Source organism: Anomalospiza imberbis, chromosome 4 (assembly GCF_031753505.1).
Source record: "Anomalospiza imberbis isolate Cuckoo-Finch-1a 21T00152 chromosome 4, ASM3175350v1, whole genome shotgun sequence".
Lineage (NCBI taxonomy): Eukaryota > Metazoa > Chordata > Aves > Passeriformes > Viduidae > Anomalospiza > Anomalospiza imberbis.
This window is the reverse complement of record NC_089684.1, coordinates 64,865,810-64,890,339: the sequence shown is the minus strand read 5'-3', so window position 1 is coordinate 64,890,339 and position 24,530 is coordinate 64,865,810. Positions and strand designations below refer to the sequence as shown.

At 37.3% G+C, this 24,530-nt stretch overlaps 1 protein-coding gene across 3 annotated transcripts in view; it reads right to left on the bottom strand.

Annotated features, from left to right (window-relative positions):
- Nucleotides 1–24,530, bottom strand: part of NWD2 (NACHT and WD repeat domain containing 2) — a 52,922-nt gene that overhangs the window by 6,889 nt on the left and 21,503 nt on the right. Inside the window, exons 1-6 of one of the 3 annotated variants that reach the window (XM_068188846.1) lie at nt 19,246–19,361; nt 12,147–12,366; nt 11,881–12,043; nt 3,469–3,672; nt 1,718–1,862; nt 834–1,423 (exon numbers count right to left, since the gene is read on the bottom strand). In XM_068188846.1, coding sequence (XP_068044947.1) covers nt 834–1,423; nt 1,718–1,862; nt 3,469–3,606 — 873 coding nt within the window. In that variant the 5' untranslated portion in view covers nt 3,607–3,672; nt 11,881–12,043; nt 12,147–12,366; nt 19,246–19,361. Of the gene's footprint in view, nt 1–833; nt 1,424–1,717; nt 1,863–3,468; nt 3,673–11,880; nt 12,044–12,146; nt 12,367–19,241; nt 19,363–24,322; nt 24,412–24,530 lie in introns of those variants that run through there. The other 2 variants (XM_068188845.1, XM_068188847.1) reach the window with 2 other exon arrangements.

The following is a 24,530-nucleotide window of genomic DNA, read 5'->3' as shown; positions in this document are numbered from 1 at the left end:
TCTGGGGTGGGCTGTTGGCTGCGCTTTGCCGTCGGCGCGAGGGAAGAAACAAAGAGGCAGGGAATTCGTCCAAATCCGTCCGCGTGGCGGCTGGATACTTTATTGGCTGCGAGAGCTGCGATGGAAAAGCTGCAGCTCGCTCCCAGCTTCGCACGGACGCAAATGGCCTCGAGCATGCCGAGGAGTGGGATCAAATAGGGAAGGGACAGGGCGGACGGGGAGCCCTCCCGCCCAATGGGTACAGACATCGCGGTGATGACGTGTACTACAGCGACCAATGGGAACACGGCAGGGGCGGACATGAGACTTTGGGGTGAGTGGGACCACGAGAATGGGAACACAGGCACGGAAATCACAGGAGTAGGGGAAAACCCGGGGGATGCACGAGGGTACAGAGAACTGGAAAACTAACAAAGAAAAAACCCATAATGTGAACCCAAACCTGGGATGCAACAATAAGACATACTGCATTTATCTTTAAAACCAAAATAAGATGTTTAGATGGCTGTGGATTCCTAGGGCCTCAGAGTAACAAGAAGGAAAGAGATAATTCTAAAATATACATTGTTAATTCAAAATATATTGATTCCTATTAGATTTCTAAGAGCTTTGATGAACTATATTTGTTTTGGCTAAGCACATGATACAGATAAGTTATTATTGAAAGGTAATATTTTTCTCCACACATGTACAATAATATGCCGAATATACATGTTATTTTTATTTTATATATCGAGGGCTGGTAGATCTGTTGAGAAAAGAAAGAATTAAACTAAGTTGGCCTTTACACACAGTAATGCTCTCAACGTGACCTTAGGATGTAAGGTACTTACCTTCTTTGCTGCTTCAGCTAACAGAAGAGTTTTCCCTGTGCATGGTCCTCCATATATGATAAGAGGGTTAATGTGTCCTATTTTTCTAGGTAAAACATATTTGTGAACGATGTTTAATGCCTCACATCTATATTCATAAAAAGTGGAGTACGTTTTACATAGCGACGAGTGTTGAAGAACTTCATCGTACAGCATGTCTGTCTCCGTGTCAAAGTTCTGCTGCACTGTAGCTTGGATTATGTCAATCATGTCTTCATAAAACTGTTTACCGAGTCCTTCAATGTAATGGCTCTCCACTTCTTGGGAGTAACCCAGTTTCATGTCACAGTGGGTGACGGATGTGTACACTCTCAGATTGGATGATGCAACAATGGTAGGAATGAATTCATCCCTGAGCTTGATCAGTTTCTCATGGGCTTCAGGATCTCGTAGAAACTTCCCAGCTTTATGTACCACATCCATGTATTTTCCCATCTCTGGAATTTTAACGAAACGCTCAATGTTGGCAATTTTCCGGATGTAGCAAACACACTTCTTTAGGAAAGCTGGTGTTTGTTTACCCAAGGCAAAATCAAGTTCATCTTCAATAGCTGGGGATGAAAAGAGAACACAGAGTCTCTGTCAACTTTTCTTTATAAACAGTACAAGAACATGCCCTACTCCCAACAGGCAGACTCGATTGTATTTGTTCTCTCTAAAAACCCAAAGAAAACCAAACAGAGAATTTGTTGGGTGCTTTGGTATGGGTTTTAGTCTCAAGCAAGCACAACAAACCTTTTTGTCCCCTTTAATTATATGAGAAATGCCAACAGAAATATATTTTCATGTTTGTGGAAAGGTTGACAGAAAAGACAATATATAGAAATTGTTAATGTGAACTTTACCAGAGGAAAGATATCTCTTTGCTTGGCTGTGTTTCATTTTTCCTTTCTCATACAGCAATTTCACAGCAGTCTTAAAAATCTTCTTAATCTCTTCTGATATATCTTGCCATTTGTTCTCATTCATCAAAGTTGAAGAAGATTCCATCTTTTAAAAGTATCCATAGTTAAAAAGTAGGTGTAATACACACATATACAACTTCAGAAAGTAGAAGTCTAATATTCAAGGCCAAAAATAACATGGTAACAGAGAAACACATACACTAACAAAAATAAATAAAAGTTAAACATTTTATACTGCAGATGATCATATTGTATTCCACTTCAGAATTTTAAGAGTTAGATCCTTGGAGTATTTTCTAAATCCTTAGTGTAGGCAGTTAATGCAATATTTTTCAAGAATAAGGCCAATAATACCTTTATAGAAAGAGGGGTTTGAGAACCAATCCTGAAATAATGATAATAAAGCAGCAGCAATACTGCTAAAATTATGGCTCCTTTAATGAGATGTAATAATGATAATAATTTAAACTTGGATCTCAGAACTGAAAATTAGGTTCCTGGCACCTGTAATTAAGTGCCTTTTATTAGCTACCATATTTTAAAAATACAGGATTATATGTGACATTACGTTCATTCATTCATTGCTACAGTAACACTAATCTTAACTGTCGTCAGAGAGGAACTCTAATAAAAATTCACTAATCCTTTCAGATGGTATCTTTCAAATGCCATGCTGGTGCTTCTTCTAAAGCAGCTAGGTTTTATTTACTGCTGGTGAAATATCTCAGGGGTGTCCAGTTTTCTTGGAGTGTGGAATCTCCATGATAAATTCCCTAGCAACTCTTTCTTGACAGAGCTGAGTATCTTTTATTACTTTCTATAAGTTTATGAGACATAACTCTGTGTTACACCTTTAAGTTATGTTACATCTATGTTACAGCTTTAAGTTATGAACATCTAATTTAAGTTAAGTTATGAATATTAATTCATTTAAGTTATGAACATCTTTTTATTTAGTCCTGTGTTAGTCAGTAGCTTCAGGAAAAGTACAAAGATTTAAGAACAAAAACCCCTAATAATATAATATGCACTCAAAATGAAAATTCTTTTAAGGACTTAATTTTTTGTAGACTAAAATATGTCCTTAGGTATATATTGGATGTGTAGGGGGGTAGAACTGAACCCTGAGAAATAGATACAGTTTTTATCATCATCAATTAAAGACAAATGCCTGCTTTAAAAATGATAATTAACAATGTTGAAAAATCTTATAATACAGTTAATAAGTTAAAAGTATCATATCTGACTCAGGACAGTGCTAAGCACTTGTTTGACTGTTAGAATTTTCTTCTATGGGGATAGAAGGGAAAACGTGTATTTCCTTTGCAAGTCCTGTTCATTGAAATCTAGTAAATGCAGAGTAAAAAGCAGAAGAGCCTGAGTTCTCCATGTTACAACATCAGGGAAAGGAAATCTGTACAACTGTCCCACTAGCCATAACAGCTCACAGATGCCCCAAGTTCACTTGCTCTAGCTATCAGAGAGCACATCAATGCAGGAGTTGTGTTCCTTGGTGTTTTGCAGCTGCTCCTTCTCCACGCACAGGAAAGGAGCACCACAGCAGCAGCTGTTCAGGTGTGGACAGGGCTGTAGAACCTAATTCAAAGACAACAGCAAGTGCCTGGCCTTGGGAACTGACTGGCACTGTAATGGATAGAGAAAAATTTTGTGAGCAGGTGACTGTGACTTACCGTATTCTGGCAGTTCTTCAGCATTTCTGATTTTGGTCTGAGGTAATATGCTGGTGGCACTGCGTTCTCATCCCTGCAGTACCACTCTTCCAAAATCCTTGTCTCTAGCTTGGCCTCTACAGCAGCATCCAGGATCATTTCAAATTCTGCTGACTCAACTTCCCCCGGTATTCGGATGTTCCCATACTTCTCTCCCAAAAGGCCCTATGTAGTTACAGAAAAGTAGGGATTAAATTTTTCTTTTTCATTATGCAAAAAGCATCCTCGGGATCTGAATTTCCTAAAAGTAAGTCTGGTAGTGGTGTAATGATGTTGAAATTACCAGGAAGGGAAATAGATATTTTGTGACAGGAACTACTGTTAAGGATAATGTGCTGAGCTGTATTTTACTATGATAACTTAGAAAAATTCAAGTAGATGTACTGTCTCTCATAGTACTAACTAATAGTAAAAATACAAAGGCATTCAAAAGAAATAATTACAAAATACCCTATATACTTAGCACAGTGTTGACTCATGTATTATCGAGTTCCATTAGTCACAGGTTGAGATTATCCTCACATGCAAAAGCAAATTGACATTGTGGCTTATACCAGCAAGGATCAGTGTTGCAGAACCACAAGCTGCTTTGCTGTCTTCTATTCTTGTTGTCTTTGCCCCAGTAGCTGTCCACAGAATGAACAGTGGGGCAAGAAAGAAGCAACTATTGAGTAGAAATTGATAAAACCGAATTTTAGTACCTCTGCATAAAGGTAAATGTTTGTGGAAGTCAGTTATTAAACTGGGGCACAGGAGACATTTCCCTTAAAAAAAGAGGATTAAAATACCAGTTGTGGTGCTCTAAATATACTCTCCTAATAGAAATTTATTTCTGTAGTTTACTGTCTGTAAACATTTTTTAAAAATATGATTGTAATGTCCTACAACTTCATAGACAATAGTGTTATAGGAAAGTACTGCAGTCTTTTGACAAATTTTTTCAAATTTGTGACCATCAGATCAATTCTGCATTAAATTGCTTGGTCCACAGAAGTCAGTGAGCATTCCTACTTAATTTAAAATGTTATTTTTAAAAATTCTTTTCTCATTTTAAATGTATTCAGCAAAGATCTTGTGTTAATGAGGAGTACTTAACATGGGGAGGAACCAATAGTATCAGAATCTTGATTTGAATCAGAAAGATCTCTTAGTAAAGTAATGCTAATGCAAATATACTAGTGCCCTAAAAATGTAAATGAGCATGTTTGTAAATAATATCTAAATATTCATTATTTTTAGACCACTCATCATAATGAGAAGCTGTTTTAAACTCTTCCAGCAGAACACCCTGAAAATCAGTAACTGATGATGATGAAAGCCTGCTTCCCTGATTATAAAAGCAGGAAGCAGCAGGACACTTTGCTGAACCAGCTATGCTGGCCCACAGCACTCCAGTGGCTCACCATGCCAGATGCTGTGGCCTCAGAGCAGACACCAGAGCAGTGCACCAACACTTCCTAATCCTTCCAGGGAAAGCCAGTTAGCTCAGACCACACCTGGCAGTGTGTAAACTAACCTGGCTGCTTTTTGCCTGGAGCAGACTAGGGAGAACTCATGAACTACCATGCTGGCTCTGATGGCAAGCAGTTGGAACCCTCCACAGAGGAGCACTGACAAAGAGCTGGTGCACAGGAACAAGTCAGTATCTGCCCACTGCTCAGGAGAAGCGAAGGAATGTAGGAATTGTGATACAGGATCCAGTTTCTGACAAGTCACAGCATGCGAGTCCTTTAAGAAGCTTCTCCAGTAGAGAGGCTTTAGGGGAAAGTTGAGTTTGCCTGGCTGCCCATTCAGATCCCACCATAGCTCCATTCAGGGCACACATCAAGCAGTCACGAGAACAGAATGAATGTGTTCAGCAACTAGAATTATATAATAATTAATTAAATAAAAGGATCCAGTATCTCTATAATCTAAATTTATTTTTGATTTGTGATCATTCCAGCTAGTAGCTCCCTTCAAAGAGGGCTATGTTGCTTCACATAATGAGATAGCTGGGGAAAATTTCGAAGCTTTTACTGTTCTAATATATTCATAGAGCCCTGTAATTTTGGAATTCTGAAGCTGCAGAGGTTAAACAAAATATAGTATTATTTTCCTTCTTCATTCAAGTGAGGTTATTAACTTATATCATGCTGAATTGGAAAGCTTCTTCACATTCAGGTTGACATAGAAATCTCACAAATTTCTCTCAGAGGAGCTTTTACCTTGTATAGAAATTATTACTTAGAATTCATTAAGCATCACTTTTTCTGAATGTAAGTCCAGTGGATTCAATAGACAGTTCCCTCAGCAAAGATCAATAACTGGGCCCTTCATTAACAATACTAAAATGTCAACATTATTATGTCCAATTTTAATGTAGTGCATTAAATCAACTAAATTTGTTTTGGAATTATTCTGTGTATTTTTCTGCTTCTCTGGTACAGGTTATGCTAGTCTCTCTTCACCGTACTATAGTTGAATAGTGACTGGTTTTACTTTAAAATGAAAAGACAAGACTTTTTTTATACCTCTCATCTGTCAATGCAAAAGACATTATGTAAATAATTTTGTATTAGGGATTATCCTCCTGACTACTTGAGCAAAACACAATACAAAAGAACTTTGACATGATCCAGCAAAACCTAAATACAGTGCTGAGCAGGTGTATCATTTAGAGCAGGGTCATCCCAGGCACTGCACTGCAGCTGTGTTCCTGTTAGAGCCCTTACAGAAGTTACCCGAGGTTCTGGTGTTAATACCTGACTCAGTGTAATCATTTCAATAATATTCTGGTAGAAAATTTTATGAGCTAGAAAACTCTTAAAGGAGTCACTCATGTGCTTTCTGGTAACTTCAGACTAGCCTCAACCTACAGCCCAGTTTTACTGGCCCTTTAATGGAGGCATTGAAACAAAACTGTTTTACTGGAGAGTACAAAAGTGACTACCACTAGTTTTCTGAAAGACTGTGGTATCACAGTCCAGGCTGGGAGCAGGAGGCATGCTGAGTAAGTGAAGCTGTTTTCTACTGAGAAACTAATGCTCAAATGCTGGGTTATGGCGCATAAACACACCAGGCTCCTGGGGAACAGTTCTTCACCCAAATGCATCTTCCTCTAGATACACTGCATATTTTCTATTAGCAGTGGCACTAGTAGATTAAGCAAAAAGACTACGGGGTATAAACAGACTATATGTATTTGCTGGAATTTTAATCCACTATTTGTTTCTAAGGCTGCATGACAGCCTTAGGATGGGTGCATTTGCAGGCATGGGGTGTGAAAACTACATATTCCCATGTTAGAGGTGAGGCTTGGAAGTACCCCCTTCCCTTCACTCTTCTGGTGTCATTCTGGTTAAATTCCTATCTGTATAAATGTAGTCTATCAGGGTTCCACAAAACTACTCAAACCTTAGAGGCCTCAATGAGAAGCTCTGAACTGCACTTTTCCTTCAGGAGCTTCAGTGTCTGAACTGCATCTGTGTCAGAGGCTTGCAGCAGCCTCTGGAAATATCTGTCCCATTTCCATTTCCCTATACATTCAGGTAAATGCAGATTTATTCTTAGAAAAATAAAGAAAAATGAAGCAACAGGATTGTAAGTAAACATAATTTCTCACAATCTTCATGTTGTTTCATACTTAGTCTGTAAACAAGAATTACCACTACTTCAGATCCTTTTGAAATATATTATAGTACTCAACAGTAAGGACCCAAAACTTCAATTTGTGATAACAACATTGCAGCATTTTGATTATTATTATAGGGAATTCTTTTTAAAGGGAACAGTAATGTTTACGCTGTGTTCACTATCAATAGACAGTTTTATATGCAGGCTCGTGAACCAAAACCTCCCACCTTCTGAATCATTCTCCTCTAATAGTAAAACAACAAATTAAAAACTCATTAGATTGAAGGTGATTGAACTGTGTAAGATGACTAGGCTGACTGACATATAAAACCCTCAGCAACCACTTTTGTCTAACAAAAGTTTACAGAATTAACACAGAGCAAGCAACACAGAGTAGCCTTGTTAGCTTTCACAGAATCACAGAATAGGTTAGGTTGGGACAGACCTCAAAGATGATCTACTTCCAAATCCCCAGCCTTGGGCAGGGACACCTTCCAACAGACAAGGCTGCTCAGAGCCACATCCATTGTCGTTTCCATCAGGAATGCTTTGTTGAGCCTGAGGCTGAAATTTCTATTAAATTAGGGTTAAAAAACTACTGTCTGTACGATGGGAAGTATTTTTCATTTTAATATTCTTGGTGTGGAAAGATAAAATTATAGGCGCAGTCACAATAGTGACCAAAAGGAGGACACAGAGAAGATTTAGATTTGATCTTGAGATATAAGGGATTCACATGGCATGTCATATGATTAGTTCAGATATCATCACTAAAATATTCATGAATTCTGATGTCATACATTATGTTAAAGCAGAACAAGCTGAAATTTTATATATATTTAATTCCAGCTAAGATATTTGGTGGTAATTTTAATAAAAAACAGCTGTCAAATAACAGCAAATTATATTAATTACTGACTAGTTTAATTAATCTTTTTTCATGAAATTATGTATTAACATCTGCAAATGAAGCCATTTGAGAAGTCAGATTTATAATGTTTTATGGAGTGGTTTCAGGTACTTGGCAACCTAAGAGCAGCATTTTTTTTTTTTGCCATTTTGTCAACAGAGATCTGATCCAATGATCTTTTGCTGAGTTACTTGGAATCAGTCGTATGTCTTGATCTTTGTAAAGACATGCAACACTGAAGTGCATACATATGGCCTCTCTATCTCTTCTCAGAGCAGTCCTGGATTGCCAGCTTTTTGAAGCATAAGCATTCAAGACTTTGAAGGAATCAAATCTAACCACTGTTTTTTTAACTTAATACGCTTCCTTGTGTACAGGACTAAGCACTCCTTAAACTATTTGGTTTTGCAAGATCCATGAGAAATTAGAAGTATTACTGTCCCTATGCGACACAGGGAATTAAGCCTGGGCTGGGACAGGCATGCAATGGTTAGTCATAAGCACGTAGCGGAAGCTGTTTTTTCCTAATTCTCAGCTCTGTACTTCTTACAGGAACTGCTCACTAGTGAAGAAGGAAAGCCTTGACCCCTTGTGATGACATCCTGAGTGAGTCACATTTCAGCCTGCTAAATTAATATAAGCTTGGACTAAGATCACTTATTCAAAGTAGAACAGCTCCATTAGGAGAATGAGTATCTCACATTATTGAAGAGGTGCTCAATGCTTCACACTGTGGGCTGAAAACTGGAGGGATTTAAGTGCTTTTAAAACACTGTGGGGTATTATGTTCATCTGTTGGTTTGGGAAAGGCTGGTCTTACTGATGTCCCAGAGGTGTCCTTCTACCATTCCCAGGAGAGCTGTGGACTGCAGTCTGGATCATGCCATGCCTCAGCAAGAGGCCTTGCACAGAAATCTGGTGTAGCTTGTGGGCAACCACCTGGAGCAAAGCACGAAATAACAAAGTACACTCATGGCACAAAAGCCCAGTTTCAAAACCTCCCCTGAACTGGAAGAAGGATAAGTCTGTGGTCACCAGGTATAAGCCCCACTCATCAGGCCTCAGAGCGTGAATGATGGAGTCACAGTCTCACATCAAAGGCCCTGCTACTGCAGCTCCTTTCTGTGCAAGCAATCTCATAGCATTGTATAAGCAACTAAATATTAACTGCAACAGAAACATGACTGTTACCTTTCCACAGTTTGCATGGCTAACAAGGGCTACAAAGTCCTCTGTGTCCCTGTCCCCCCTATGGTCACTTACTATTCATTGCCTTCTGTTTATCCTGGAGTTAGAGACCTAACTCCCTGCACCCTCAGCCTTTGCTTCTAGGCTTGCTCCCTTCTGTAATAAAATCTTTCTTATGAAATAAAACCTTTTTTCTTCTTTAAAGCCATACCTTTCAGTCAAATAGCCGTTTTTGGTCAGACAAGTAAGTATTTTTTCTCTACTGCTTACTGGGATGTTCACACACGCATTAATTGATAAAATCCATGTTACTATGTAGTGGATCAGACTTCTTTAGACAAAAGAGACACACAAAGAAAAAAAGGAAGTGAAATATTGACATTTATATTTAGCACCAGGCTTAAAAGACCTCAGAATTAATCAAAATATTTTTTCTAAAAGGCATACTTACTGTAATCAGATTCCAATACCCTTCATTTTCTTTCAATTGCTGTATTTTTATGTATGGAGACAGAATCACTTCAGCATCACTACAAGAAATGCTCCATTGTTTTCAAATCTTGCTTTTTACATGCATGCTGGCCACATTCTATGTCTTGTCTTTCATATTGAATTTAGAGGTGGTAAGACAGCGCATTTGCAAGAGCAAACCTCCCTAGGAAGCCATTCAAGTTAAGGAAGGCACACAGAATTGTAACATGTCAGCATGTTTACCCTCCTTGTCTGCAGAAATATGGGCTTAACTGATATAACCAAATATACAGTAAACCACATCTTGAAAATCTGAAACAATGGTCAGGACACCAGTTTTAAGGGCCATTTAACATCCCATCCTAAGAAATTTAGTACAACTACAGCTCTTTCTGGTTTCTTGCAAGTATATGATAACTCTGTTCTAACAGTATCCTGTAGAAATCACTTATGTGATATAAAATCTGCAGGTCCAACCAGACAAATTTTTGGGGAAAAAAAAAGAAAATTAACAGGATTAGCTGGGTCCCTGCCTGCCAGGCCTTGAAACCAAGAATTTTCTACCAAAAACAAACAAAAAAGAATGTAGTATTTAATTATTTTTTATAACTTAAGGAAATAATAGCAAACTTATTTCAAATTCAAAGCAGAAATGCTAATGGCTAAACAATAGTGAATCATCAGATCTAAAGCCAGAAAAGTATGTTTACTTCAATTTATCTCAATGGAATATACATGTTAATTGCTTGTTAGGGCAAACTCCAAGCTGTTGTACCAGAAACTGAAACCAAGGTGAAGAAAGCTGTAATACTATGCTTAAACTAAGCCAAGTTTTAGGAAGCTGGAGTAGCTGATGCCCAGGAGATGTCCTGAAAATAACTGCCTCTACTGCTTTTTATTGTACTTCTAGCTGCAATGAGGTACAGTGTAAGGACCTCATGATAGAAACACAGGGAGAATGTCCTTCAAATAAATACATCTGATGGCTTTTCTTACCTATCAAAGGAGAAAAGTTATGTTGCACTGGTATTAAGTCTCCCAAAAATACTATCACTAGAAATTAGAAATATGAAAAAAACACCAAAATATCATGATCTGTGCTTTCTGGGATGTACAGGTCAAAGTGTCTTTTAGAGAAGCATTTTTCTTCTTTGCCAAGAGTTGTAAGGCAGTGTAGCTTATCAGACAGATCATTAGAGCTGCTGCGGATCTCTTAAATCCTCTTTCTACTTTTACTACATCTCAGTATGGAAACTTATAAGTTCCTGATACTTTTGCCACTGACTCAGACTGCCTATCCATAAGATGAGGCTAGTGATTGCAAAATAAGCTTTTTATTTTGAGTATTTCTGTTTTGATATGTGAAGGATGTGTATTTATGTATCAGCATTGACAGAACTGTTATTTTACATTGTTTGTCCTTTTTAGTTTTTAAGGGAAAAATGATACCATAGGCAGTATCAAACATTTTCATTTGCTTTTTCTCCATAGGTTGAAACTGTGAATAAATAGAATTAATTTCAGAACTTCAGCTGACTGTAGAAAACACAAAAAATACAATTTTTAATTGAAGTTGCTGAAGCAAATAGGAAACTGAAGGCATAATAAAGACATTTCTGTACTGAGAATTGTTTTTCCACCTGCCCGGATATATATTTATGTTCCCTGGCTTGAGAAATATTGCAGTGTGTTGTTTCACAGAACCATGCCCTAATTTTTGTCTTCCCTTTTCCCTGGAGGCGCTGCAGGAGCACCCTGGGGGGACTATACGAGTTTCAGAAACTCAGACAGGTCTTGGTTTCAGTTTCATGAAAAACAAAAAGGACTCTTGAACTACTTCTGAGAAAACTGACTGCAATTGGGACTGGAAGGATGGGGTGCAAGTGCTGAAGTGTTTTGCTCTAAGTACAGTTCCTGACATAAAAGGTGTAGAAAAGAAGATGATGGTGAAGTTTCTTGATGCTTGACCTCTTTCAGAAAATTAAAGAGAGCGGCAAAACCTGGCTGTAAATGAGCCAATTCCCTCAACTCTGAACTTCACCCACAGTGCGGTATTTTTAAATCTCAAAGCTTTTCCCTAGTGGTAGAGATTAAATAAGGATGAGTAATTTCTCAGGACATAGTGTGTAGGAGCTACCAGTCTATCATACAGAGTGAACGTGCTTCCTCAGAAGCAATGCGTGACCTACTTCCTTGATATAGTTTGCTTCATCAGAACTCTCTCCTGGCTGAGAAACTATCAATGGTCTTCCTCCACAATCTCCCTGTCTTCTACAGGATCATGCAACACCAAATTAGTTCATTTTGTTGCCTTTTCCTTCATTGCTTATTACTGCTGGGTCTTTGATCAGCCTGAGCATAGATGCAGGTGAGAAAATCAGTCAGAAAGGTTACAATTAGGGAAGAGGTCAGTGAATAAAGATAGCATAGAGGAAGAACTGGAGATTTTGCCTACCTCTGCCTAAAGGTCTGAGGTGCTCACTCACTCTGATTCTCCTCCAAACAAATTTGTAATTCTCACTTTGCTCTACTTTTGAAATTGCATGGGAAATTTCTTGACAGGAGTGTATATTTTTCCTTTCACATAAAGCTCAGGACCTTCCAGGTAATTCCTACTGCAGTCCAGATTTCTGTCAACTCTCTGACAGGTCCTGTAACACTTGACAAGAGTGGAACTGGGTAGGAAAACAGATCAAATGGGTTAGGTTCACTAAAAGACTATAGCACATAGCCCAGACTGAAGTCAATAACCTTCTCTGTGGAAATCACTGTCCTTCTTACAGAGAATGGGGAATGCAACTTTGTTGGAGACAGCGAGATCAATATTGTCTTTTAGAGGAAGGCATGGTGGTGTAACCTTCCCTGCTTAATAAAATAATCACAACACTCATCCAAGCCAGAAAGAATTGTGATTTGAAGCCCTGTCTTGCATCTCACAGGTGAAGAGTGGCTAACAGAGAAAAGCTTCTCCTACCACTGCTGTTTAATGTGCCTTCCTGAGTACCCAGGCTCACAGGTATCATGGAGTCAGGAAGGAGGAAGATATACTGAGCCTATCAGTGTGGTCAGCTGGGAGGACAGGGCACTGGTTGCTGGACATCAAACCCTGGAGTCAAAAGCTGGCACTCCTCTGCTTCATACGGCCCTCTTTGGTATACTTTGTATGCAAGAAGAGACCATATCTTTATTTTCTGTGAAATATGCTCTTTCTTGTATTTATCAGAAAGGCAGCTTAGTTTCTACATTCCCATTTTGGGATGGTATTTCTGTGTTGAACAGTGAGGCAAAGAGCTTAGATCAAGCTAAAAATGAAATAGTGCCTTTCTATTGGGATATCTTCAGGACTTTTCTAACACTAATTTTTACATAGTAGGTTATTTGACTTCCAATTAATGGTAAGCATACAAACACTGAATGTTAAGTACTGCCTGCAGGTAACAGGTCAGATCATTAGCCAAAAGTTTTAAAATTCTGCAGCAGATGTCCATGGAAATGAAAAAAACATAGGAAAAAAATATATATGCCACTCACCTGAATGAAAACACTGTCTTGCCTGTGCCATGCAACTGTATGACTGAGAGGCAGAGGATACAGTCTGCCAAAGAATGTGGCTAGGTGATGAACTGTGTTTCCAGCCATGAGAAGCACCGGTATACTAAAGCATTTTAAAACAGTTTCAAGCATTAAAGAAATTTCTATACTATGCAAAAGAGCTAACAAGAAAAGAATATGTGATTTACTCACAATAATTGCAGTCTCCCTAGTTTTCTACGCAAATGTTCTATGCTTAATTTTTTCAAGGTGGAATGAAATAAAAAGTTACTCTGTGAAGTTCTCCAGTTACAAAAAGAAAGAAGCTTATTACAGTGCATTTTAATAGGACACAAGCTCCAAAAAAGCACCTTGCACTGAATGCAAATATTTTAAGAAGAGCAGAGGCAACAACTTAAGGATGCATAACAATATCATTATGAAGAACACTGATACTTTTTCTTATTTTACTTCGTAAATTAGCATCTTTCCTTGAAGAAAGAGGGATCCTGTGAAATTATACATGCTGATTATTAAAAAAAAAAAAAAAAAAAAAAAGAAAAAAGAAAGAAAGAAAAAAAAGACCCTGCTACTGCTAGCTGGATTTAACAATAATCAGACTGAAAAGTGAACTAGTTATTTTTTGTGTAGGTGTTTCTTTCTGAGTCTGTTATTGGAGAACCAAGGAGTCTCTGACCTGGATGTCCATATTTGAGAAAAGGGAAGGTATATATGCTAGGTGCTAGCAGCACTATTAATATCTCTCTTTGAACTTGCTAGCTGCCTGCTAAATATTGTAAATGATGCAGTTTCTTTACACAGAAATAGCATTGCAAGGTTTAGAATCCCCTCCATCTTTCTCACTTCTGCAGAATACCTGATGCTGGATTTTTGACCTAGAGATTAATTTGCAGGACAGATCATTACATTTAACTGATTACAGTACTACCTTAGAAGATGGTTTGGTAAAGTTCTTGAGGGTCATGAGAAAATAAATTGCATAAATCTCATGCAGCCTATTTGTTCCTCTACACATTACATAGAATGATGGAAATATGACTTCGTGTTAATCTTATTCTCGCTAATATGGTCATTCGTATTAAATATAATACTTAACCTTTCTGGAATGCAGCACTAGAAACTGTATTTATGTCAAGAAAAAGAAGTACAGTGGCTTAGCGGAAAATAAGTGCAGTCTTCTGACTGAAAATTCAAGTTATTTTTAGACTACATAAAAACCCATGCAGTTTCTGTGTTACATGGAAAAGCTGTCTGATCAATCTTGTACCCATTTCCAATGGGCTAAGTATAAGAAACAGGTAAGTATTTAAGATAGAGAATCAGAGATGAATCACAGGAAAATACATTCCCATCCCTAAAGCAGATGAAGGAATACACTTACAATAGCTTAATCATGTAATATCCCCTCGTGCTTGATTTCACTTTCTGTGTATATGTGTTGTTCTGAGCCAAACTACAGGGAAAGGGATAGACATCCTTTGCCTTTTAGTCTGGAGGCTGTGAAAGAAGACCAAAGTTTGCTGGGGGGAATGTTGCATATTTTGTCTTTAAAATTGATCACTTTGTTTTGAAGGGTTTCAAAATATACAAAGCTCTGCTTTGATATTTACAGAAGAATCTTTCCCGTTGGGCAAGTCCATCTAAAACAGGATAATATCTGCAGACATATACTTTACTCCAGAGCAATGCCAAGAAGTCCTATGGAGCCGTTCCTGATATGACCCCAAATCCACTTATATTAGAGGGAGTTCTTATTTGGACAGCTTTTAAATCAGATGCAGAGTGAGAAGAAAAGTAATAATTTGGTATTTCTTTCTTGGAATTTACTTTACTGGAAGAGGTGGACTGTTCTGCCATGTCTGGCTCCACATATTTCTCTTCATCCTCTTAAAAACAAATATATAAAAACAAATAGAGCTGTGTCCTTGGGGAAAATTAAATATGAAATGCCCAAGCACTGATAACTTCTGTTGAGTTCCCCAAAAGCACTGGGTAGTTAGCATTCCCAATGAACTGGATGTTTTAGTATAGACACATTTGACTGATTTTTGCCTCCCTAATTTAAAATGTGTGGTGATTTTCCCAGGAAAGCAAAAGCAAAATATAACTCAGGCATTCCAGACCCTGTGTGTATTTAGTTTTCACCTTTGGAATAAACCTTAAAGTAACACCAGAACTGAAACTAAAGTTCAGGAGATCCAGCAGAGCAGGAGTAATATTATTTGGAATTTTCTCTGAGCTGGAATGCACTCAAAATTAATTATCAACCATTTTTACTAAGCAGAGAGACTGCAGCAATATACTTCATGGAACAATTAAAGCATGCATTATACTGAAGAACACAAAGACACAAACAGTAGAAACATTCCACTCCATAATTTACCATACTTCCTCTTCAGTTTCAGTGTGATTAAAAGACACATCAAATATTGCAAATTGCTAATATTCTTTTAAAATCCTACTTGAATTCCAAATTTATAATGCTAGGATCTTTAGGTCTATGGAAGCTGAAAGAGTGTTTATGCTTCCCTAGGAACTGTTCAGGAAGGGATTCATGTGTTGCTCCTGAATTCAGGCCTGTCAGTCGCTTCCTCCTGCCCTTGCCCTGGACGGAAAGTGCAGACAAGAGCTTTTATACATCCCCAATAGATCTGTGGAAAGCGGATCTTCAGAAATACTCTGTGGGTACCTCAGCAGACCAGTGAATACACAAGGCATGATGCAAGAGCTCAGGTTACATTTGTTTACATGTGACAACTCTTGAGGACCAGGTGAGACCCAGTTCAAAGTGTTTGGTGATTCTCATATCTCTAAGTGGTCATCTGTTCTCCATCAGCAAACAAGGAAGAGAACTGGTTGTGGATACCATTAACAGGTTCACATTAAGAACAAGCCGCTGGTAATTTGAGAGGGCTAATGTAAATTCCAGTTGCTGTTCGGAGTAGGTTGAGAATGTTTTTAATATTCTTTGGCCCAGGTGTTTTAAATGATAGGTGGAGATAACCTTTAAGGTTTATACAATCCCAAGCATTAATCGAGCAAACCTTTACAGGTAACAGACTGACATTTAATTTCCATTTCTCTTTTTCACTTTACAATCTTTCAGGACATAGTCATGCAAGGACAGCAGTTCAGGCAGATGGAAAAACACATATGTGTTATAATTTGCAGGATGTATGTAAATGTAAAGGTTCCAGTGATGCACTAAATCCATTTTTTCCTTGGTATTGTTGTGCAATGTAGAGTTTAAGCAGTTCACAATTTAACAAATATACTGCATTTCAATCTTCCCATGTAGATTCCATAGACAAGATATCTGCATAAAACTTTTATGAAAAGTATTTTCCCCTCATAAATGAGTCTTCATAAATTATTCTGTAGATCAAAAATAGCATGGTATGTATTTACCTACAGTAAAAGCTATGATTATTTAAATAATAATATAATAGGCACTGATTTTATATAGCAGAAAAAAACCCAAACAAAAACCAAAACCTAACAAATAATCCCAGCCTAACCAATGTCCAAACAACTTCCCTCTCCCTTACCTGAATCCAGTATTAACAGAGGTCAGGCAGTAGTTAAGAGAAGAACTATACATTCCCAAAGTCAGTGTTCACAGGAAATTAGTTTTGCATTTTTTTCAGAACTGTCTCCTTATTGTGCTTATGAGTATGTGTTAATTTTGATTATATTGTTTCATATTTGAAGAAAAGCTTGGGACTTCAAACTTATTCACTGCACTAATTTAAGGACTGAATTTCATTTTCTTACCATCCAATATTACAATGCAGGCAAAAATTGCCATAAAGAAACACTTTCTAAAATCAGTATATATCAAGTAGCTAATTCTAAATAGCTCCATTTAATCCAGGATCTGTGTCTCAATTCAAAAAGTGGTAATTCATAACTACAAAAAACCAAAACCCAAACCAACAAAAAAAGCTCCAAAAACTACAAAAAACTCACCAGCTGAAAAGAAGTGGCACATTTTATAGAACTTTCTCAAGAAATGGCAAGTTGCCCAAAGCCTGCAGTGCCAAAGTCAATTTTTCATTATGTTACTATAAATTAAAAATAATTATGCTTGTTGGAGTAGAATCATCTTCAATTTTTGTTGTAAATGAAATAAACCCCATCTCACTTTGGTACAGCAGAGTGAAAAATAAATGTGCATAAACAGATTTCTGTGGTTTTGCCAGTCTAGTCACTGGGGGAGCTACTACTTTGGCCCATACTTGGAAAACCTGAAATAAATATTGAAGTAATTGGCTGACTGCAACCTCTTTGCTAACTGTTTCATTCTTTTAAAAATTCTGATTCAGCTTGATTTCTTTAGTAACAATATCAAGCAGGCAGTTCTTAAAAGCTTAAGACTGAGCTGCTAAAATATGCAGCAATAGTATGTGATAAGGTTTCCTTCACTGTCAGAGATTTTACAAATCCATGTCTAAGGACACTGGGTGTTGCTACATGAAAACCTCCATGCCTTTCTGTTCCAGCTCTGATTTTTTCATCAAAGGGAAGATAGAAAGTAGAAAAATAAACCCAGAAAACTAAATATAGTCACACAAGATGAAAGCTACCCAAACTCTCTAGAGATCTGGGCCAGTGTGTGCTTGTGAAAAACAGTGTCATGACAGCATCAAACCCAGCCAGACCCTGTACTCCAGATGCTGGGTTCTTATGGTAAAGCCTTTGTTCTCTGGGGCTCTGAAGCTAAATAAGGAAGTGAGGCAAACAGGTGAATGAATAAGAGCCAGAGAGATGGTTGTAAGAGTGTGATAGAAGTACAGAATGACACATACTACAGGTTGTTCCTTGTCTGATCTTTGGCATGGAGAGACATGATCTCCAGCCTTCACAGCAGGCAGTGCTCTGTATCCTTCCATCCGACCGGATTCTGTAGTTTCAGTTCACAAAATCTTTAACATTCTTCACTTTAAAAAAATATTCAAAGACTTGCAGTTTTTTCTCTGTCTTATTATGACAAGACTAAGAATGAAAGTTGATTTAGCTACATTTAGTTACAAAGGAGAAAAACTTTGTACCTTTTGTAAAGTATTTTCTTGGCAAATATTTTATAGAGAAGAAAATTTGGGATGGTGAAGGTCTGGACTGTTTTGCATTGAAGTCTAGCAAGTGACCATGTAGAGAACAATCAGTTGCACATCAGTGTATCAGAGGTGACCTTATCACTCTCTACCACTCCCTGACAGGTGGTTGCAGTCAGGTGGGGGCTGGTCTCTTTCTCCAGGCAGCAACTGACAGAACCAGAGGACACAGTCTTAAGCTGCACCAAGGGGAATATAGGTTGGATATCAGGAAAAAGTTTTTTACAGAAAGAGTGATCAAGTACTGGAATGGTCTGCCTGGGGAGGTGGTGGAGTCACCATTCCTGGATGTGTTTAAACAAAGACTGGATGTGGCACTCAGTGCCATGGTGTAGTTGAGGTGTTAGGGCTGGGTTGGAGTTGATGATCTTAAAGATCTCTTCCAACCTAGTGATTCTGTGATATCACAGACTCAGAGCCTCCTCAGGTTGTCACTGACCTCCAGTCTTTTCATTCTCTAATACCTGGCATACTAAATTGTCCTGGGTTTATGACATGAAACAGCAAATGCTGATCAGAGCAGACAGCTCTTTGCTGCTGCTGTTTTGTTTTTTTTTAAGTCCTTCTAGGTCAGCTGATAAAGCATGTCTGAGAAGTACCACGAATTAATTAACTGTAGCCTCCTTAAACAAGTTGTCAATAATTCTGTTGTGATAGTAGTACAGTCATACCCATCTTGCTATGAGAACTGATCATTAAAGATCCTTCTGTTCCCTCCACTAATACCAAGTAATCCTTATTAGGGAAATATTTGCATAGCAAATGCACAGCAATGAGGATAAAGTATTTTAGAAAGAAGAAAATCACACATTTGTTACTGAATAATATATGTTAGGATAGATAACATTATATTTTTCTTGTAAAGTAAAACATTATTTTTATACCCACAACAAAACATGGACCTGCAGAACTTTTCAAGCAATCTTCAAGCAGCTTCATGCGAGTCTTCTGCAGCTCAGGACTGTCCCATTCATCTGCTTCAACACCCCAGTATAAGTCTATGACCTGGAAAACAGTATGCAACATAGTTACTTATCCTATGCTCTTTCTACCAATCAAATTGAAAATCAGCTTTGCCAACATCCTGTGCACTAAGCTTTGCTCTTCAGTGTGGTAAAAAGCAATGAATTCTACATCCAGTCCTTACACAGACTGACAGGGTTCCCTCATACAAATAAGAATTCCAGCCTCTTACTTTCCCTTCCAGACAGTCCCTCCTGGGACAGTCTCTCATTTCATAGTCATATGGAGATTAGCATGACAAGATCTTGATTTGATGCAGTCTTTTATTTGCTACTAGATTGCATATAATGGGTAGGTAAGAATAATGACAAAAGAATTGAAAAAAATCTTGGCTCCATGAAAATTAATGGGAATCTCACTGTGGATCACAGTCAAGACCACGACTTAACATCCAGTGTCACTTGTATCCACAGGATATAAACTCATCCTGAGCATATGGCTCAAAAGAAAGCATAGCAATGATTTTATATTATCATACTTCCTTTGTTAGCTGATCTTTGTACCTTGGAAGCAGAGATTGTAGAGATATGCAGTGGCAGAGAGCTTGCTGTCCAGGCTTTTATATTTAGCTACAGACTCAGTGTTATGACCTTAATTAGTTGCAAACAAGCTCCTGGAAGAAACTATTCATCTTATACTTATTTGAACAAATTAAGTGATGACCTGTGATTTCATTTTAACTAAAAGTCTGAATTCTTACAGTGGGAAATCAAATTAAAAAAGACAGTGATCATATGTATGAATTACTTTTGGACAAAACTCATGGTACAGGCATGGCACTCTCTCATTTACTACTGGTTCTTAACATCTTGTATGTAACTTTAACAAAAAAAAAGTCTAAATTGATAGTTTTAAAAAAAGCCAATCAAAATTGTGTTAATACATGAATATATTACAAAATTACAGTTTATTTTAATATTGTTTGTTCTGTGGAAGCACTCTGCAAGAAACAGAATCATAAAATTAGCTGTTGTCCAAACAGATTATAAAATTAGCCTGAAGATTTAATATAAGAACTAATAATGAGTTGATGTAAAACTAAATTTCAGCAGTTTACACCTCGTTAATCTTCTTGGGAAACTTCTCTTACCAATACCAAGGTTCAAGACCAAATCCTAGAGCTATTTATGTCAATGTGTAATTGCACTACCAATAGTTTCATTGATTATTTCTGCCTTAAAAGCTTGTGACGCATATCAGCATTTGCTGCAGCAGGCACATTGTTATTAAACATGACAGGCAGTGTCCTGTGTGACTCATGACGAGTGAAAAAACCCAGGTATAGAATGATTTGAGTGTAAATAAAGATATTGAGTGTATTTTCTTGGCAGCGTAAGTATAGCTTACACTGCCAAGAAAACACACTCTAGATCTTTACTTTTTACAGAAGCTCTGTTGAAAAATTTTGCAGGAACGTGCATTTTCTGCTCTACAAAACAGCATTTCAAATAACCTTCCTATTTCCCTCACTTGCACAGATTTCTTTTCTTTTTAGTCTCATTAGGAAAAAAAGTGTTCCCTTCTTCCTCTCTACTTTCTGTTATTTATTAATATTTTATTATTGAACTTCACATTGTATTCATCTGTCTGATTACTTGCATGATGTATGATAAAACTTAAATATTCTCATTATAAAATCCTTCAGATACCAATCTTAGCATCCAGTAAAAAATGTTTTAATTACTTGTTGAATGAATTTTTTGTGCTGCTGAGGTTGTTCTGAAATGTGAAAGCAATTTCTATTTTAATTAACTGTTCAGAAATCACATTAATTCTGAAAATGTGAAGAAGAAACTCCCTGGAGTACCAGATAATCACAGGGGCTCTGTGGCTGTTTGTTATTTTATGGGGTTACATAAAATAGTTTTGGTGTTTTGGTGCATGGTATCTTAACATGATAGAATTTGGTCCTGCAAGAGTAAATATTTTACTGAATGAACCTCTGAAGACACCAAAAATTTCAAAGTAAGGTCTCATCAGTCAATCATTATGCTAACTAAAATAAATAGGATTCACAAAATTAAAGAAATGGAACAAAGAGACAATTCTATCTGATTTTGAAGTATGTGTTTACTTCTACTTGGAAAAATTGTGTGACAAACACTCACTCAAACTTTCAGCAAGGCTGCCAAAGTCATATGACAGCTAGTGCCCTCTGCAAGAGTTCCTTACCCACAGTGGACTGACACTGCTCTAGTTCAATTCCACACTAGTCACCTAACAAGAGACTTTTCATTCATTATTCAGTGTTTCCTTTTGCTTGCTTTAGTTTTTGTCCTACCAATCCTACAGTTTCACAGATTTTGCTTTGGAGACAATTTTTTTTATCACTTTCAAGAGCTTAAAAAAGGAACTAAAAATTCCATTCATGTAAAATTCTACTTTCCTTCTAGCATATATATCCTCTTGAAAATTATCTGAAACAGTTAATTGTTTTGAAGAAGCGTATGTTGCTAACTAGCTATGTTTGGTTAGCCTCCCCAAATTTTCAATTACAACTACTTTCTTTAACCTCTTTACCCTCTCCTGTAAAAGTACTGTATTTCAGGTCAAAAGCACCATGAGCTCTGGAAATCTTTTACTCGGCTTACTTGCCTTCTTAGCCAATAAGTGCTTCTTTTTCTGAAGCAGTTTCTGATACAATGAAAAAAAAGGCCATCAAGCTAACAAATTCATAGTGTGATTGAAGATAGTTCTGCTTCCATTCATATGGTGATTATGTTCAGTAACATCTCCCACCAGATCGATGACACCTCACAGATCTCATGCTTTGCAACAACTGAAACAGGTTTGAGTGTGGCCAGGTGACTCGGTGAAACTTGCAGTAATGCATGTAATGAAAAGCACTCAAATGCTTTTCATTTGGGTCATGATTTATTAGGTAGAGGGTGTCCTGAATAGTGCATTTGTGGTAGCTACATGCTCATTGTTTGGTGAGTAGAAGATTACATACCAGGATGAAAAGTTATGTGCTCTGCTCTGTACAGAGAAATATAAATTTATCCCTGTATCTCAAAATTATGTAATACTTTAAAACTGCACTAAAAACTGTAGTCTTGATTTTGCGTGCTAACCTAAGAAATTTAGTGTATCAGGATTGGAGTAAGAAAAAAAAGGTCTTACTAAAGTCTACGTCAGAGTATCTTTCAAAAGGCTTTGCTACTTTTCCTTGGTTATTTTTGTACATCTTCCTACTTTGCTTCCCCAGAAATGTGATAGCTTTCTAGCAGTTTTCTGAACTGTGCCAGTAGTGCTGTCTTTCAGACCTCGTATCACATAAAGATGCTGGTGTTGAAACTATATAATAAAATAATTTGCCTCCATGAATATCAAGTAGAGTAAATTGTTCCTCCCCTAGAGACTACATTACAATCTGTTTGAAGAAAGATGTGTCCTCTCACAAAGAATTCAATGGATTGTGATCTACCTGGAAGAGACATTTTCTTCACCAAGAAGTCTCCTCAAAGATAACAGAAATAAGGGATTGATATTTTTGATGAATATCACATGGTATTAATAAAAGAAAAATATTATTTAAATATCTTTTGCTATTCTTTTCATGTACTGCTGCAGCTGGGACTTCCCAATCAGCTGATGAGCTAGGACCTTCAGATGAAATTCTTTTATAGCCATAATCAAAAATCACTGGAATTTACCACCATGCAGATTCAGCAACTCCACTGTGACTAAGGGAATTAAAACCAAATATCCTAATTTAAGAACTTGTTATTTTGATTAACAACCAGCTGCATGTGCATCAAGAATAATACACTGTGAGGAACAGGATGTTGCATAAAAGGCATTAGCTGTTTCCAAGCTACGCTCTGGAGAGATGAATTTTTGAGGTCACTAAGTATGCAAGGAAAACTTGTGGATGCAGAGCCAGAATTTTTTGAAAATTGAACAACATTTTTACAACATCACGAGCTGTATTTGTTTCTCTTAGCAGAGAAATGGTTCCAGGCCTGCTTACATATAAAGAACTGTGAATTAGGACATACCTGATTTAAAGTACCAGTGACTTTAACAGTGATGCCAAACACACCTGTTTTAAATCAAATACAACTCTTTATTACTAACTGGCTCTTGACAAAGATGTGTATGAGTCTATGTCTCTCATAGAAAGAGGGAAAACATATACTTACTGAAGCAATGGGAATGCTACAGTTGACATTAAAGAAAGCAAATTCCATAGTATATAATCACAATAAAAATGCACCATGTTCAATTCATTTTGGTAATCAGTTTCAGCATTCACCTGGTTAAATTATTTTCCACATTACAGTGGAACTTAAATATGGTTTCTAGAAACACAACACAGTAATTCAGATGTAACATTATTTCTTCTTATATACTCTGAATATCTAAAACAGAGGTGGTGCTTTTTCATCTACCCAGAATTTACCTCAAATCTGCTTGTAAAATAATTTAAGTACATCAAAGGCTGACAGAGTTAGGCCTGTTTAGCCTGGAGAAGATACAAATGAGAGGGGATTTTATCCAAGTACACAAATAACCTAAAGGTGGGTGTCAAGAGGAAGAAACCAGGCTCTTCTTGGTAGAGCCAAGCAATAGGACAAGAGGCAAAGGGCAGAAACTGGTGCACAGCAAGTTCCACCTAAATATGAAGAAGAACTTCTTTACTGTGAGGGTGACAGTGCACTGGAACAGAGAGGGTGTGGAGTCCTCTTCTCTGCAGATACTCAAAACCGGTTTGGATGCAATCCTATACAACTTTCTCCATGTGAACTTGCTTTAGGAGGGGGAATGAACTAGATGACCTTCAGTGGTCCCTTCCAACCTCAACAATTTTGTGTGTGATTCTGTGAAACAAAGTTTTTGTAATTTTCTATTTCAACAATGATATTTTAAAATGTTATCTGTTCCAAATAGAGTTAATTTCAAGATAAAGCAATACAGGATTAAAGACAACAAAACCTACCTGAAATTCCAGGCCATAGTTTTCTCTGCAGAATTCTCTCAGCTTAGGATACACATGTTCTCTTAGGGCTCTCCTTTCTGCTATTGTATCTGTGTTGTGGAAAAACATGCTATTAACAACATTTATATAAACTCTTCTTTTAGTAACGGATACAGATTTTTCACTTAAAAACAAACCCTTAACACACACAGAGCGCTAATGAAAATCA